The 17,113-nt window shown below is 36.8% G+C and overlaps 1 protein-coding gene across 8 annotated transcripts in view; it reads right to left on the reverse strand.

The window, feature by feature from the left end:
- Positions 1-10,194: 10,194 nt before the first annotated feature.
- Positions 10,195-17,113, reverse strand: part of STXBP5 (syntaxin binding protein 5) — a 167,918-nt gene continuing 160,999 nt past the window's right edge. For 5 of the 8 annotated variants that reach the window (XM_085024332.1, XM_085024331.1, XM_003480237.5 and 2 more), the window contains 2 exons: positions 16,248-16,468; positions 10,195-14,324 (listed from right to left, as the gene is read on the reverse strand). In XM_085024332.1, the coding sequence (XP_084880458.1) occupies positions 14,283-14,324; positions 16,248-16,468 (263 nt within the window). In that variant the 3' untranslated portion in view covers positions 10,195-14,282. The remainder of the gene's footprint in view (positions 14,325-16,247; positions 16,469-17,113) is intronic. The other 3 variants (XR_014845087.1, XR_014845093.1, XR_014845085.1) reach the window with 1 other exon arrangement.

The raw sequence follows: 17,113 nt of genomic DNA on the forward strand, positions 1-17,113 counted from the left end.
GCTGGTGTTGTCATATTTCAGGAGTTCAAACCTTGTGGGGGCTTTACTCCATGGGGCAGGTGTAAAGCAGGAAGTAGAGCAGATGGACAAAGCAGCCCACAAGCTCACAGCCCAGGAGATGACAAGGACACGTAGCACAGGAGCCACTGGGAGGGAAGACGGTTTTCCACCAGCTACGGAGGAAGAACCACTGGAACTAGGGATGTGCCCCGCCAAGGGGCCAGCCTTAGCACCCTGGAGAAACCCAGAGGTCTCCCCAGGGTCTCCACTGGGAAATACACACTGAAATCATGTGTTTTTCATAGAGGGACTGCTTTAGGGAAAAGATAAATAACCCACCTCCTGCACCTCAGACTAAGTGAAAACCACAGAGCAATTTTTATACAAAATAGGCTGGACTGTCATGTTGCAGCCACAGTGAATTTTATTTCTTCTTGTATGAAATCCAGTGAATGACTTGAATCCATTCCAGAGGCCAGGGCAATCTTTCTGACCAACCTATCCGAGCTCTTAGTTTTCAGCTTCAGACTTCTCAGTTTTAAGTTTCCTAGTTTTCACGTTCCTCTTAGGCTGAGTCTAAATTCACCATCTATCTCTACAGGGTCAGCTTTTGGCATTTCCTTCCTTCCGTATATCTTCCATAGCTCCACCTCATCTCAGAAATTCTGAACCGTGTATCTGGTCCCTCAGAGCCTCTTGGAGTTCCCAAAGTGACCTTAAATGTTTAGAATGACATTAGGAAACCAGTTTTCTTAGCTCAATTCTATTCAAACTCTTGGTGAGCTCGCCTCTAGGGGCGCACCTGACAGCAGGCGCCCATGGGACACGTGGAGCAGCAGCAAAAGCAAGGCTGATCCTTGGACAAATAAGCAACTTCTGGAGACTTTGGTATATTTGGCAAGATAAGCTCTAGGGAATACTGGAGTCCGTCTAATTGGGGCAAATGGACAATTTAGGGCTCCTGTCATTTGAACTTGAGGAACATGTAACCGCATCTGTAGCCTATCCTGATGAAGTCAGGCATGCTGCTGGCACACCTTGGGGCGGCTCTTTGTGATGTTTATGACTGGCTTCTGATCAGTCTGAGCTGGTGTCTGTTCTGGTAGGTGATAACCCTACCCAACTGGTAGTAAATATTTTAATATGGCTTAAGATAAACTCAAGTCGCTTTCCCACTTGAATGCATTCCAGTCTAAAGAAAGATAGAAATGTTAATTGCCACAGCTTTGGTGTAGGTTGACCCATGGCTCAGATTCAATCCCTGGCCCAGGAATTTCCATATGCTGTGGGTGCTAAAATAAAAAAGAAAAGAAAAAGGAAAAGAAAGAAAAAAAAAAAAAAAAGAAGAAAAGAAAACAGATAGTTAGGTCTTTAATCCAGCACATGATAACTACTTCATTAATTTACTCCATCACAGTTTCTTTAGACCGTAAGTTTCAAACGAGGATCTCAGATCTTTCTATGTGAAACTATTTCACAGACTAATGAGAGAAAAAGACAAGAGAAATAAGATTAGAATAATCTCCTGGGGATTACGGTATTCCAGTTTCTCATCTAAAAAGCTGAATAGTTATATAGTTATATAGCAATCATGAAAATCTGATTGCTTATTTCAAAACATAGTGTCACTTGATTTGGCATTGCCTAGATTCCTGACTAGGACTTATACATTTGACTTGTGTCTTATTAACAATGTAGGCAATCTAATTTAAATTAGACAGAGTATTAAATATAAACACAATACAGAATATAAAATGTTAAGAAATTAATAACAAGCTTTCAGGAACCAGTCAAGTTTTCAGAACTGTCAGAGCTATAAGAGGCTTCGAATGGAATATTAGTCCATTTAAAATAAAGGACAATTTTATATATTGTATTTATGGAGAAATTTCAAAAGAAATAGTAGCTACTGAACATTTATGGCAGAATACAGAGATATTAAAGTTTAGATGAAATATGAAATATATTAATCATTCCTGGGGGCATGGAAAGCTTCCAAGATAAAATGACATTGCAGTTTAGCTATAAAGGATTAGTGGGATTTTTCCTGGCTAAGAAAGAAATGAAGGATATTCTAAGCATAAACAAGGGCACAGAGAATTGATAGCACGTGTTGCAAGGGCAGGCGGTAATGGCTGGAAATGGGTTTGGTATATGGTACCAGAGTCATGGAACATGGAAGGTCGATTGTTCAGGAACCAAGGTGCCAAATTAAAGGTTTTGACTTCACCATCAGTGGTCAGAGGAGCCTTTGAAACATTTAAATAGGGAACAGCTTAATTGGAGCTGGGATAGAATATAGTGGAGAAAGAGGAGGCTGAAAAAGGAAGACCAGTTAGGAACAGAATCAATAAAACTCTGAAGCAGAGACAGACATTCAGCAGGAAAAAAGACAAGGGATACATCTGGGAATTGTTTGTGAGGTTAAAAAGGATGCGCTGGTCAGATTGGATGTGGATGTTGAGATAGAAAAATAGGTGCTTAATAACTATTTCTAGTGGGATAATGTGGTGATGTTTTAAATGATGTATTTCCTCATCTCACAGACAAAAAAATTCCTGTTTCCTCTCACTCAGGGGCAAAGGTACTTGTCTCTCTGTGTCCTCAAATTAGTGTTATTCTCAAAGAAAAGAAGGAAAAATGGTAGTGTCTCTGGATTAAAAACTCCAGGGAAGGGTCTTGGTCTTGTTCACTTTTTCTATTTCCAACATTTAGAATAGGATCTTACACATCTTGGTGTCCAATAAATATTGTGGAAAAAAAAATCCAGTATTTATGGGAGTTGCTGTCGTGGCAGCGGAAATGAATCCAACTAGTAACCACGAGGATGCGGGTTTGATCCCTGGCCTCTCTCAGTGGGTTAAGGATCCGGCATTGCTGTGAGCTGTGGTGTAGGTCACAGACGCGGGTCAGATTTGGCATTGCTGTGGCTGTGGTGTAGGCTGGCGCCTGTAGCTCAGATTCAACCCCTAGCCTGGGAACCTCCATATGACCTGGGTGTGGCCCTAAAAAGCAAATAAAATAAAATAAAATAAAAAATAAAAAGGCAGTATTTTGGATATCAAAATGGAAGGTCGGAGCTTTAGTATAGACTACAGCTTTGAGGTAAAAATAAAGGGGAGGGAGGGGTTTGAATAAACGACAGCTTGAGTTTCAGTGTCAAGAGCTGGGGTTCTGGCCTAAACAGGAAGCATAGAGAATGACTTTTCTCTTATTGGTCTAGACTAGATGATAAGCCTAGAGACTGGATAGGGAAAGGTGACAGGGCTCTGAGCTTGACACTCTTCAGCGATTTGAGGGGCTAAGAGTAGGGGGAACTGAGGCCCCATTTCCCTTTGGAATTTAGTGGAGCGCCCCACACCATGATGCCCTTGTAGCTGAGATGCCCGGCCGGCAGGCTCCACAGAGTCTGAGAGAGCGCCCCCTAGTGTCCAGCGACTGCAGCGACACGGGAGAGCATCTTAACCTGAGACTCAGGAGGGGAAGGCAGTTTGGGTGGTCTTCAGGCACTTCCGGGAGCCAGAGTCTAAGAGAAAGGGGTGAGGTGGGATGGGGTGGGATGGGGTGGGGCTGGGGGAAAACATGTTGAAAGTTTTGGCATTTTAAAGCCTTTGGAGAGTAAACAACGATTAAAAATTCAAAAGGAGAAGGACTGTGAAAGGTGTTTAAGGGGTTATGGATTGGGTTCCTTTTAGCATCAAGTGTGGGATTCTTCTAAAATTATTTTCATGTAGTGTTTCCTGAGACACTGTCTCCCCTGAGATGGAGCGGCCAGTAGGTTCACCTGAATAAGACCTGTGCAAGGAGGAACACACAAGAATTTTTAGAAGTACATAAGGTCACATTGTTGGTAAACAGCAAAAAAGGACTTGGACCTTGGCCTGATCTGGTTCCTCTTTCACCAGCTAAATGAAAACAAAATCTTTGAAAGGTTATCTGTTGCTTTGTGAAAGGATGGGAAAGCAACATCCTAAATTCAGACAATTTTTATATTTATTTATGGAGATAGTTTATAAATGCTCTGTGAAAAATATATGGTAACCATGCTGTGACTACCCCCCCCTCCGCCAAAGTATTTATTCCCTATCCCAGGGAGAAAAAAAAAGCATTTATACATTTGAATGTATTTATTACAAAAAATTGCCAGGCACTGAGATTCAGGTCGTTCTATTTTGAAGGGTAACTATGTATTAATTTTAATCAGCTCTTATATCTTGATGATAGTTGACAGTAAATGCATCCCGAATTGTCTCCCTAGAGTCACACACCACAAAGATGAAATTCGGTTGAACTAAAGGTGCTTATTACATTCAAACACATTTTAATGCATTGATTCTTTATTAATTACTTTATTAAAGATAATGTATCAATTTGTTTTTATCCTGATTTTAGCAGTCTTAATATTACCTGATTTGCTAATCCTGGTACCAGATTTGCTACTTGTTCTTTCCTATTCAAATATATTTCTGATTCACAGAGCTTCTAAGGGACTAATATTTTTAAGGCCATAAAGCTTTGTGTTTGTGTGGTAATTTTGTTTTCTAACAATTTTCAGGTTATTTTGTTATATTTCTACAAGTATTCTGTGGGGTAGGAAAGGCCAATATTTAGACGCTAGTTTTACACATAAGGAAACAGGCAAATAGAGGTTGGGTGACTTGGAAAGTTCACTGGTGTAACAAGTACTAAATCAGGGATGTAACACCGGCCTTTATATTCAGGCAACATGCTAGGCATTTGAAAGGAGGCCCAATTCTAATTTTTTTAAAAAATATTTAATTAAAAATTTTTAAAATTTTATTTTTTTGCTTTTTAGGGCCTCACCTGCAGCATATGGAGGTTCCCAGGCTAGGGGTCCAGTCGGAGCTACAGCTGCCGGCCTATACCACCGCCACAGCAATGCAGGATCTGAGCTATGTCTGAGACTTACACCACAGCTCATAGCAATGCTGGATCCTTAACCCACTGAGTGAAGCCAAGGATCGAACCTGCGTCCTCATGATTACTAGTTGGGTTTGTTGCCGCTGAGCCACAACAGGGATCTCCAATGCCCACGTCTAATGAACTTGGAATGAAGTACGAGGCAAATCTGCTTGCCTAATATGTAACCAATGTTAAATTAATTGAGTTTTGGTGATTGATCAGAAGGAATAAATAAATTTTCCATTAGACGAACCATTAGAAAAGTTATGTAATAGAACCTTATAAATGGATTCACTGGGAGTTCCCTTCGTGGCTCAGTGGTTACCAAACCGCACTGGGATTCATGAGGATGCAGGTTCAATCCCTGGCCTTGCTCAGTGGGTTAAGGATCCAGCACTGCCATGAGTGGTGGTGTAGGTTGCAGACGTGGCTCGGATCCTGTGTTGCTGTGGCTGTGGCTGTGGTGTAGAACAGCAGCTGTAGGTCCCATTCGACCCCTAGCTTGGGAACTCCCACATGCTGTGGGTGTGGCCCTAAAAAGCAATAAATAAATAAATAAATAGATTCACCACTTCATCTTATCCAGAGGAGTTTTTGTTAGAACCATACCAGGTATTAAGATTTGTGAGTTTCAGGGACAAATTTACAAAGTCCTGCCTTTCTCATCCACTCTGACTAGATCTAAGGCAAGGGTTAAATGTAAAAGAGAAAATGAACTTATAAGAAGAATTAATGGGAATACAACTAAAGCCTAACTAGCATTTAAATAGTCTGGACTTCTACACTTTCTTATCTACACCATGGCAGAGCATTTATGAACATATTTTTGACAGCCTCTCAGATATGCCTTACGACTGGCCTTATTCTCTGGCCCTGTGGTCCCCATGGACAAGGGTGGGAGAGTGTGCTAAAAGGGGGCCATCGTATTGGAAGTGTTTCAGAAATTTGTTTTTCTCATAGTGTATAACCTTAGGATTTACAAAATGAAAAACAATTTAAAAATTATAAATCACGTCCATTTCACATCTCTAGCATATTAGGTTATTACACCGATTTTTAAAAATTACATGTACAGGCAAATGTATTACTTGTGAATTTCACTAGAGGATAGTAAAGGAAACATCCAGAATATCTGATACAAATGGGAAACTGGTTCTAGGGCACTGCTGGAGATCAGGGTTCTCAAAGTGTGGTCTGTGATTCAGCAGTAACAGCATCACCCAGGAACTCGAGGGAAACAAATTCTTCTGACTCAAGACTTACTGAGTAAGAAACTCTGGGGCTGTGGCCCAGAAATTTGTGTTTCCTTAGGGTTTCCAGGAGATTCTGATCCTCAAGTTTGAGAACTGCTGCTTCGACTAATGGCACCTGTGGTCATATTATTGTTAAAGGAACATAGAGGTTACATTTTCTGAAATATGGTCTTCTGATTTTTACACCCATGTGTGCTAATGATTTCTTGAAATCTTTTGATTTTTTAAGGCCGCACCCTCCACATATGGAGGTTCCCAGGCTAGGGGTTGAATTAGGGCTGTAGCTGCTGGCCTACACCACAGCCACAGCAATGCAGGATTCTAGCTATGTCTGTGACCTACACCGATGCTCATAGCAATGCCAGATCCCTAACCCACTGAGCAAGGACAGGGATCGAACCCACATCCTCACGGATACTAGTTGGATTTGTTTCTGCTGCAAACTTCCAAAATCTTTGATCTTGAAAGTGGAGTCATCCTCTGGTTAAACACCCCAGTGAAGCCGGTGCGGCTGGACCTGAGGGCCGCCAGAATGGTGCTTACCGTCACCTCACACCCCTTCAGTGCTCACGCTTGAAAAATCTGTCTCAGCGCAGGACTTGTGTGTGCTAAGCTGTTTTTACTTTACCTGCTGAGACATTTTTATGTTTGTAGGTTACGACAAAGAGTAGGGATAGCACTATCGCTTATAAAAATTTTTACAAATTCACCCAACATTTAGGGGGGATCCTGAGAAACTTAGGAAATTATAGTTATTTCTGCCCAAACTTGGCAAAGAAACGTGCTGGGTTAAAATGAAGATTACTGAAGAGTAAAGAGATCTGGGGTAAGAGGCATGGGGGACAGGGGACAGGGAAGAGAGAAAGGGAGGGACAGGGACATGTTCAGAAATAAAATCAATCAGGGAGAGATGCACAAAGGGGTCTCCTGTTTGGGGGCACACATACACACACTCACTGTGAAACAGTAGCACTGTTGGTTAACCATCCCTCAGAACACCTGTACTTTAGGTCTTCATGGATGACAGAAATTTGCAACAGACAAGTAAATGAAGGACCTGAGTTTGATATTTAAATGAAGCACTCAGACTTTTCTGGAAAAGTATAGAAATATTCTGTATTGTCTGAAACTTTTTTTTACTAATTAAATGTGTAATCTTTATTGTTTTCAGAAAGTGATTAAAAACTGTGTCTTTTAAATAACATACAATTAGATAATGTGACCAAGACTAAAGGTCAGAATATTTCCTTATGTTTTGAGTGAATATAAGCTAGTGTATTGATTTTAAACACTTGATGTTAAAATTTGAAAAAGCAAAATGACTTTGAGAAATCTTTTCTTCTTTAAAAGGTTACATTTGTACAAAAACTAAAAAAAGTATTGTGACACAGCAATCGCATTATCTTTAAAATAGTGGAAGAAAATCAGAATTGTCTTATATATGCTTATATATGCCTATGAAGAGTTACAATAAATATATTTCTGTCTAAAACAATGGATAGCACTGTACCACTTAAACAGGACATCCCTAAATGAAGGTTCTTCTAAAAGCCATGAACAGAGACATGAAGACAATCTCTTTACTTTTTAAAACTTCCAATGCGTATATTTTCTGGAAAAAATACTGTAATTTCTTTTGACAATATAATTGGTAGTGAATCACTACTAAAATGATCTATATCATTTTATAATAAATAACTTAGATATTTTGTCTGTTCCATATCTAAGGCTTGAATAATTTCCTGGATGAAATGTATCAATCATGAAAAGTTATTAACCCTTGCAGTTTTCCCTTGTTAGACGGCACTGATGCAGCAAATGCCTCTTGTTAAAGGCACAGACAATAAGGTGAGGCATGACTGCCACCATGTGGGCAGTAAGGTGATAGAGATTTCAAAGTCAAACTTTAACTTAGTAAGAATTACCATATTCTTTATTCTGAAGCGCAATGGAAACAATGATAAGAACGTTTGGTCTCCTTTGAGGTACATTATTCTATACCCATTAATATGATGTTCATTTTGGGAACAAGTAGCTGGAATTAATACCAACAATATTAACCAGTAAAGTGCCATTTATGGAAATTATCTACAGCCCTGCTATTCCAAGTATGTTCCATAGACCAGGAGCATCGCATCAGGCTCCACCTCAGATGCTCGGAATCCAAATCTGCATTTTGACAAGATGCTGAGGATTCTGGTACACACTCAAGACCAAGATACCTTCAATCTGCCAGCACCTGCTGTCTGGACCCTCAGCCTTTACTGTACTCCCCACCCGATGCAGGGGCAGGTGACTTTTACCAAAAAGTCTAGATAGTTAAGAAAACTACAGTTTGTTTTACTTGAATTACATGATTAACTTGACTTTTTTTGCAGATTAGAAATCTACTGTATTATTTACTTATGTTAAACTACTGGATTAATTCCACAATTCAGAGGAAAAAAAATTAAAACAAATTTTCGAGAACAAAGGGCTTATTTAGTTTCAGGAGAGATTAGAGTATTTTATTTTGCCCAATCAGAGCCCTTCAGCATAAAGAGACATTCATATACATATATATGAACATTTTCCAGAAACATTAATTTATAATACATTTTTTTTAAAATACCAGCTTAACGGTATTTATTTACAAAAATATTTCATTACCTAATTTTAAACCTTTGCTGTGATGACAGTCTGTAAAGTACAGGAATGCAAAATAACTATAAATTTTAACACGTTTGTGTTTGCGATAGTGCTTTTTTGTTTGTTTTAAAGGAAACAGTACAGAGATGGGTTTTTAAATCATATTTAAAACGCATATTCCAGCAATCACCTTTGAGATAGTTACTGGACGGAGCAAGATCTGGAAAAAAAAAAAAAAAAAAGTGCAGCAACTGAAAACTACCTGCATGTACAGTTTAAGTTGTATACAAGCTCAAGCTCTATACCAAGCATGCTTGCCCCTGAAGTGGACAGTGTTAGAAAACTTAATCTTGCTCTTTTAAATATTGTTTTTGGTGTTGCATTTACAATGAACCAACAGTATAACTAGAAAGCAAAATGTTTTTCTGGTGCTAAATACCATGTTAAGCAGAGGTCACACCTAAAGGATCACAGTACCATTTATTTACAAAAAAAAAAAAAAAAATTAAAAATTTAAAACATGATTTACCCTCTTTACATTGCTTTCTGTTGATATGCTAAATATGTTTTCAACTCCTTACATTGTCTTCAGTTGAAGCAAAATTTAAACAACACATTGCAAAAGTCTTAAAAAAAAAATAGGATTCCATGGCCATTAGCCTATATCCATTTTAAATGCCTGAGCCAAACAATCTATAATAAATTAATACTGATTTATTTACAACTCATACACTATAAAATTTTAAACTATGAGCCTCATTGTGAAATACTGGCAAAACTGACATTCATGATTTTTCTGATGTAAATAAAAAGAAATTACATGTAGCCCTGGACTACTGTTCTCAATTTGTAAATGATTTGTGCCTAATAATTTAAGACTGTGGTAGTAACTGAAGAAAGCAATGTTACAACCCTGATAACTGGGAAGTTATTAAAACCATGTAATTCAGCTGAGAAACATAAGCTAAAGTTTTACCTTTAATTTTTGTGGTTGCTGTTGTTGTTACAACTATTTTCTGTCCACAGAACCTTTAGAACTTCTGCGGTAGTAGTAAGATCATTAATATTCATAGGAAAAAGAATTCCCATAGCACTTTACAAGAAATTGATCAGAGTGATGAAAAGTATAATTAACAAAAGCTGTAAACAGTACTTCACATTCATTTTCAAATGAAAAAAAAAAATTATGGGCATAGACTTCAATTCAAGAGAGCAAACACCCTAGAAGGGAAAAGAAAAAAGGAGGACACTTAAGATAGAGAAGTGCTCTTTTTCAAAGTAAATACAGATTAAAAAGCCTAGGAATATTGATCAAGTATCAAACTGATAAGGAACAAATTCTATAAACTACAAAATAAAAACCTTCGTTGACAAAAATACATAAACTCGGTTTTCATTTTTGGAAATTTATTTTTAAAAAAGGTAGAAGAAAATACCTGGAAAACTATTTTAAATATATATATATGTATATATTTAAAAACAATAGGTAAGGTAGGCATCCAACAGCAAAGCTGCAGCTAATGAGAAAGATCTTGCAATTATTGGTGTGGGAATTTTCCTCAAAATAAAATTAATATTTGAAAAATGCTTAATAGAGGGTTTCTTTTTAAGCCATAGTAATGATAACTTTCCTGTCATGTGTGAAGACTTTCGAGTGATGTATGATTGTTTAAAATTAACTGTATCTCGATATGAGATACCATATTTCTTATTATAAGCGTAAAACATAACTTTTGTATGGATAATATACATACTTTTTAAGTACTTTGACTTAAAACTTAACAAGTTCACCATTTTTAAAATTAAAGAGTACATTTATAAAAATTCCATTTTAAAACTAAAAGTATATTCTTTAGCAGTATGTATAAATATAACATGTTATTGTATGATCTTAAAACAAATCTGAAAGTGTTGCAATAATTTAAGACCTAGAACACTGAAACGAACAGCAAATGATTTTACTAATTTTTTAATCCTTGAAAACTATATAAAACCCTACTGAAGGTTTTAAAACTATGACCAGTTTGTTTAAGGTGCAGCTAGCAGCATATTCATGATTTTGGTAAGTTTTATACATATATGTCACTTGATTTGAATGGAGAAATGTGGATCAAATGATAATAAAAAGTTTTCATTACCTAAAAAAGTGCAGAAAAAATTCAAGTTTAAAGTTCAGTGCTCTTTATTCTGCAAAAACAAATAAACAAAACCCCAAAAGTTAAAATGTAAAATAAATCTTTGCCACAAAAAATTTTCCTTTGGATATAGCTCTTCTAATGTCACATGAGAAAATGCCTTAAGCAAAAACATATATGGAATATGGAACTCAGGGTAAAACTTTGAACTCCATGGAGTCTTTTACATGTTTTTCCTGTCCTCAGCTGTCTTCTCACCAGCCCCTATAACCTAAAAGTATGTAACACTTTCAGACTTGTTTAAAACACATATCTACATGAAATAACTTCAGAAAAACCTACAATTAAGTTCTAAGCAAAAGAAAGGCTTCTTTCTTTAAAGTACTGTACTTAATTAAATTGTAATATACTACACATAACATAGACAATTAGCAGCATTTTTCACATCCATAAAAATCAAAATTAAGAAGTTAGTTAATAACTCAGTTATAACTATAACCATTTTTAGAAACACTTTATACAACTGAAATGCAAACCAAGGGAATTAAGATGATGCAAAACTTCAAACAGATGTAATATTACAGAAGTTGTTAGACTATAAGATTTCAAATAAACTTCTAAGCAAATACATAAGGATTTTTAGCTTGAAGTGTGAAATGAACCAGATACGTGGTTACATAGTGGGAAACTACTTCCTATTGACAAAACGCTAATCAATGAATACTTCAATGATTTTTAGAGCCAAGGACAAATGGAACAAAGAATAATGTTTTGAGGATATGGAGAAAGCACACAAAAACCTTTCATTTTTCTAATATTTTCTATTTTAATTTTTTTTTGGTTTTTCCTGAAATCTTGGCTTGCTGGTGACTATAACTTTTTGCGTTAGAAAAAAAATAGAGATGTTACCTCTCAAATTACGGTAAATTCCCTGGGTTAGTTATTACTGCAGACTGTCTCTTACCTACAGACTGAGTCAACTATAACTCCAAGAAGCTTATTTCCTATTTTCAAAAATACTTCAAGCTTTCTAATCCTACGTTTCTACTTTGCTATGCATAATCTGTAGATTAATTTAAAAATGAAATAAAATAGCTTGAAATATTGATTTAAGGTTTTTCTTATAAAATCCATCTCAGGTAAATGTATCTACTTCTCTATTTGAAAATAATTACAAGATTGGTTCATTTTATATACAACGGGAAAAATGACAGTTGATAGAAAATTAAGTTGATACACAATGAACACAAAATAACACAGCAACTTAAATAACTGGAGCTAATATGCTCTTACACATGAATGGGGAATCAACCAGTATATATTACTTAGTGCTTCTCAACTTCAGATCCGTAACTACTGATTTTATTGATGATATTCACAAAACTGTACTTTTAAAAAATGGCCTCATACTTCCGTGACACATCATGGAACAATGGATTTATTAGATAATGTATGATACAAATTAAGCAATCTGTAAACTGCTAAATGTTCATCATATAGCTAACATGAACCAAACAGAAATGTTATTCATAGGTACTTTCTACAAATTCAAAAACTTTTGAAAATGACTCTTTTAAAATATTTCTTTTGGCTTCATCAATATCACATATAGTTAATCCCTCCCTAATGACATTTAAATTTTAATGTAAACTTTCATATCCCATAGTGCACATTATAAAATGTAAACATAAGAACTTTGTTAATGAAGAGTAAAGAGGAAAAATGCATAACAGACTGTGAAATTAAGGTGTTCTACATATACCTTTAATGATCGTATGGGATAGAGAAACAACCATTGTGTTTGCTATCTCTTTGTGCTCTGGTTACCTCTTAAGGACAAAACTGTTTTAAACAATTTTTTGTAGAAGAAAATATTTAAATTTTGTTAAGTATAATGCTTCTATATTATTCTTCCTTTGTTGCTTTATCAGTAATAATCTCAGATGAGCCTGCAGAGTTGGGCTTATAAACCATGTCTACCAAATCTCCCCTTTTCTGTCTGCATGCTATTCTAGGAACCAATTATTTATTGCCCACTGATGGTCTCATTTGCTTTAAACCCCGATATAGAAATAATTTAGTTGCCAAAGTGTACATATCTTCCTATCCTTTTGGCTTTTTAAAGCCTTGAAAGGAATATACAGATTTATAGTATATTTCTACAGAAAATATTTTGTAGGTCATCAGACTAGACTCTTACATAGATAATTGTTGACAATGGATGCTTATGATTTATTTCCATGCGACAGCATGTGCACTAAGATTTAATCGGCTCATCACCTGAGTTTACCGGAACTGTTAGCAAATAAAGGGCATTTTAAAAAGGGAGCTGAGCATTTTTCAAAATAATGAAACATTTTTTAAGCAATTTTAATTAAATGATGCAAAGGTACATTGGGTTAAACATTTTATAAAAATTCAAGCAAAATTAAAAACTTAGCCAATTTCAACATTTCTATAAATTTAACCAGTAACTCTTTTGGTCAAACCAACCTTCAGCTGAATTAATGAGAACAAGGACAAGGGACATTGAAGTATTCTCCTCACCACAATGGAGGTTCTTCTTACTTTCCACACTGCATAGCCACTACATGGAAACTCCCAGAATGATGAGCAGTTCAGTCATGCTCTACACTTTTCTTTTCAATGAAAAGTGATGTATCGCCTTGTTTTGCTTTTGACAAAATATGGACTAAACACAAGTATACAATAACAAGAATCCAAGAGTAACACATACACAAGTCAACTATGTGTATGTTTTTATTATTTAAAGCCCACCATTCAGCTTATCTGTCTAAAGATATGGTAACAAACAGTTTGTTTCTTTTTCACTAATGATACTGATGACCAGTCAGTTGAAGGGAGGGAAGAAGTCCAAGACAGCAGTTTTGGATTCAGTCAATGACACAAATATAACTATTTCAGCTTCAGGACTTCTGACTTAGTGCCTCTCCCTCAAAGAGGTCAAACACTGATGGCAGATACAACAGCACAGGATCTTTTGGCGTATCAAAGTTTAACACAGGAATGATCCAGGAAGAGTCCCTGCCTTGTCTCCTCAACATCCCTCTGTTTTTCTACTTGAAACAAGTGATCATCTTTGCTCCCAGAATGTCAAGTCATGGCTGGCTTCCACCATATACTCCACCTGGAGTGCATGTGAACAGCCCTCAGCAAAGCCACACGACCGAGGTAAAACAGTGCATGGTTGTGCTAGGAAAGAAGAGTATCCAGTGATGAACATCCCCTTAAGGTTAACTTTCCTAAAGTGAAATCAAGAAACTAAAAAAGGAAAATTCCTTTTCCTTCTGGCTGAAGCTGAACCTGGTTGGATTTCTGGTTGTCAGAACTGGTACCACTTCTTATCTTTGTATTTCAACATCATCTAAAGGGGAGAAAACACGAAAAACATGTTTTAAAAATGCCAGAATAACATTGATAACTACTTTTATAATTTTCCCAAACATTCTATCATTCTGAAATCCTCTCTAGTTTCTATTTGTAGTATTTATATTGAAAGCAAGAAGTAAGAAATGTTCTATTTCAAGGAAAAAAGACCCTAATACGAAGTACTAGCTTTGAAGATCCTTTCATTTCTTGAAGACATACGTAAATCTTCTTCTTCTTCTTCTTTTTTCTTTTTTTTGGTAGTACCCATGGCATATGGAAGTTCCCAGCCTCATGTGTGACCTACACCACAGCTATAGCAACACCAGATCCTTAACCCACTGCGCTGGGTGGGGGATTGAACTGGCAACAGCAGAGAGATGAGCCGGATCACTAACCCACTGTGCCACAACTTAGCTCAGTGCATTCTCTGGTGACCTAAGCTAATAACTTAAAAAATTAGATAACTTTCAGTTCTCTAAAGAGAACTAAAAACAATCCTTAAAGAACCTGGGGAATGAAAGGCTGAAATTACTACTGCTGCCACCTACAATTTACTGGGCACTTACTGAGCCAGGCACTGAGTGACACACTTTCCCTAGATGATTTCACCGGGTCCTCACAACTCTAGGGGTTAAGCATTACTATTCTCCCTATTTTATAGATGAAGAAGCCAAGGCTTAACCAAGGTAACACAATGGTAAAAGTGGGATCTGAATCGTAGCAGTCTAATTCAAGAACCCATGATCTTAACCACCCACTTCAATGGACTGTCTTTCTTAGACCCTCAAATACGTATGGCTCGGTAACAACATTTAGTACAAGGGAAAAGCTATCAACTCTAGATTGAGCTCTCTGCTAAATATTTAGACAACAGATATATTCTGAAACTGACATAAGTGTTATTTATATACCTTTGAGATCACAGTGAGGTACATGGTTACGCCAGCAAAATTCTTGACCTAGACAGAAGGCACTGCCTATACTTGAGGTGTGTCAGCCTAGTACAAGGAGTCGCAAAGGGTCTCCAAAGCTCTGTGAAAGTCTGGACAAACCTCTCCTACAGCAAGGTGCCTCTTTCATGCATTCTAGATGTCAATTTTATTGAGCAAGGAAGAGATGACTTTTAACTGAAAAGTTAAAGAAGATCTATTACTGATAGAGTCGTACTCCAATACAAAATAACCTTAATAGGGTTTCTTCAGATCATAAATTCAAAATGTCCTTGAGGGCTAGGCCAGAAGCTAAATATGTGAGGTACTCAAGTATAAAGCAGCAAGGAGTGGCAGACCTGTGTGTCAAAATGAAGAATGGGTATTCCCCCAAGAGCCTTTAAATTGAGTTTTTCAAGGGTACTATACTGGCTAACAGCATATTTGTGAGAGGGTTAGAGATCCCCTACTTCAAAATATCTGCTTTTAAACTCCACCACAACTTCCTAGTTCATCAAGATGAATTCGCTGCAAAAATGCACCTCATTACTCCTCTGTATGAACTGGTCTACAGACAGATTTAGTATTGCTTCATCGAATAAAAATATTTGCAAAATTCAGCTATTTCGATCTACTTAAAGAATCAAGGCAAATTATTTCCTTCTCGAAGAGAAGGTGATAGTAGAATCTGAGATGTTTAGGAAAATCAGCATTGTAATTGCATTCCTTAAGAAACTGTTCGAAAGCCACTGACTTTATTTACAAAATGCCTAAAGGTGAGCAGGTTCCTTCGAAATTTATAAACTTTAGTAAGAGACCAAAGGCTATGGGGACACATTCTTGTAATGGTTCCCTCTGGTGGCAAAAATAAGGAATTTGCAACTGTACAGAAGATGCATGAAAATTCACGTGTAGAAATACAACTGCTATAAAAATACAGTAATTTTCACACTAGGTTTTTGGCTTAAATATTTGCTGGATAGACGTACCTCGTGAGCATGTTTGGAAAATGAATCTGCACTGGATAACATAGCTGCGGTTCTTTCTTCCAGGTCACCAAGTTTCTGCCCTCTTTCATCTAGTGCCAACCTGGCCCGTGCCAATTCACCAACAACTCCAGATGCCGCTCCTTTCACACCTTCAATGCCACCAGGGCCAGGGATATGCTGGGCAAGACTCCTTGAAGCCTTTCCCGAGGATGATTCTCCAACTGAACAATGAGATAAATGGAAGAGCAACCCAGAAAATGAAAACTTTAAAGTCCTACTACCCGAGAGCATTAACACACAACCAACAATGGAAATATTTACATACATTTTACTTTATAATGAATGCTTTTTTATTCTTTGCTTTCTATGGTGGCACATGCAGAATATGGAAGTTCCCATGCTAGGAGTCAAATTGGAGCTGCTGCTGCTGGCCTACACCACAGTCAGGGCAATGCCAGATCTGAGATGTGTCTGTGACCTACACCACAGCTCACGGCAACACTGAGCAAGGTCAGGGATTGAACCTGCATCCTCAGGGATACTAGTCGGGTTCATTAACCACTGAGCCACAACAGGAACTCCCCCTCAATGCATTTTTTATATGATTAGATACTTTTTCAAATGTACGTAACATAACATATGTTAACAAATATTCTATTCTATACTAGTTTATATAATAGATCTTGAGTAAAAAGTGACTGGTAATTATTTGTTGAAAGGAGTAATGGGTACACTGATAGCAATTTACGTTAACAGTAAAAAAACTACTCATGTGTCCAAAAATTTAAAGATAAATTAAATCAAAGATATTTAAATTCAAAGACATGTATTTAAATTTAAATACACATATTTGTTTTAGCTTATTT

Source organism: Sus scrofa, chromosome 1, assembly GCF_054392235.1.
Source record: "Sus scrofa isolate SSC_HxYL_T2T_F1_AM1 chromosome 1, Sscrofa_HxYL_maternal_Yorkshire_Landrace_v2.0, whole genome shotgun sequence".
Taxonomy (NCBI): Eukaryota; Metazoa; Chordata; class Mammalia; order Artiodactyla; family Suidae; genus Sus; species Sus scrofa.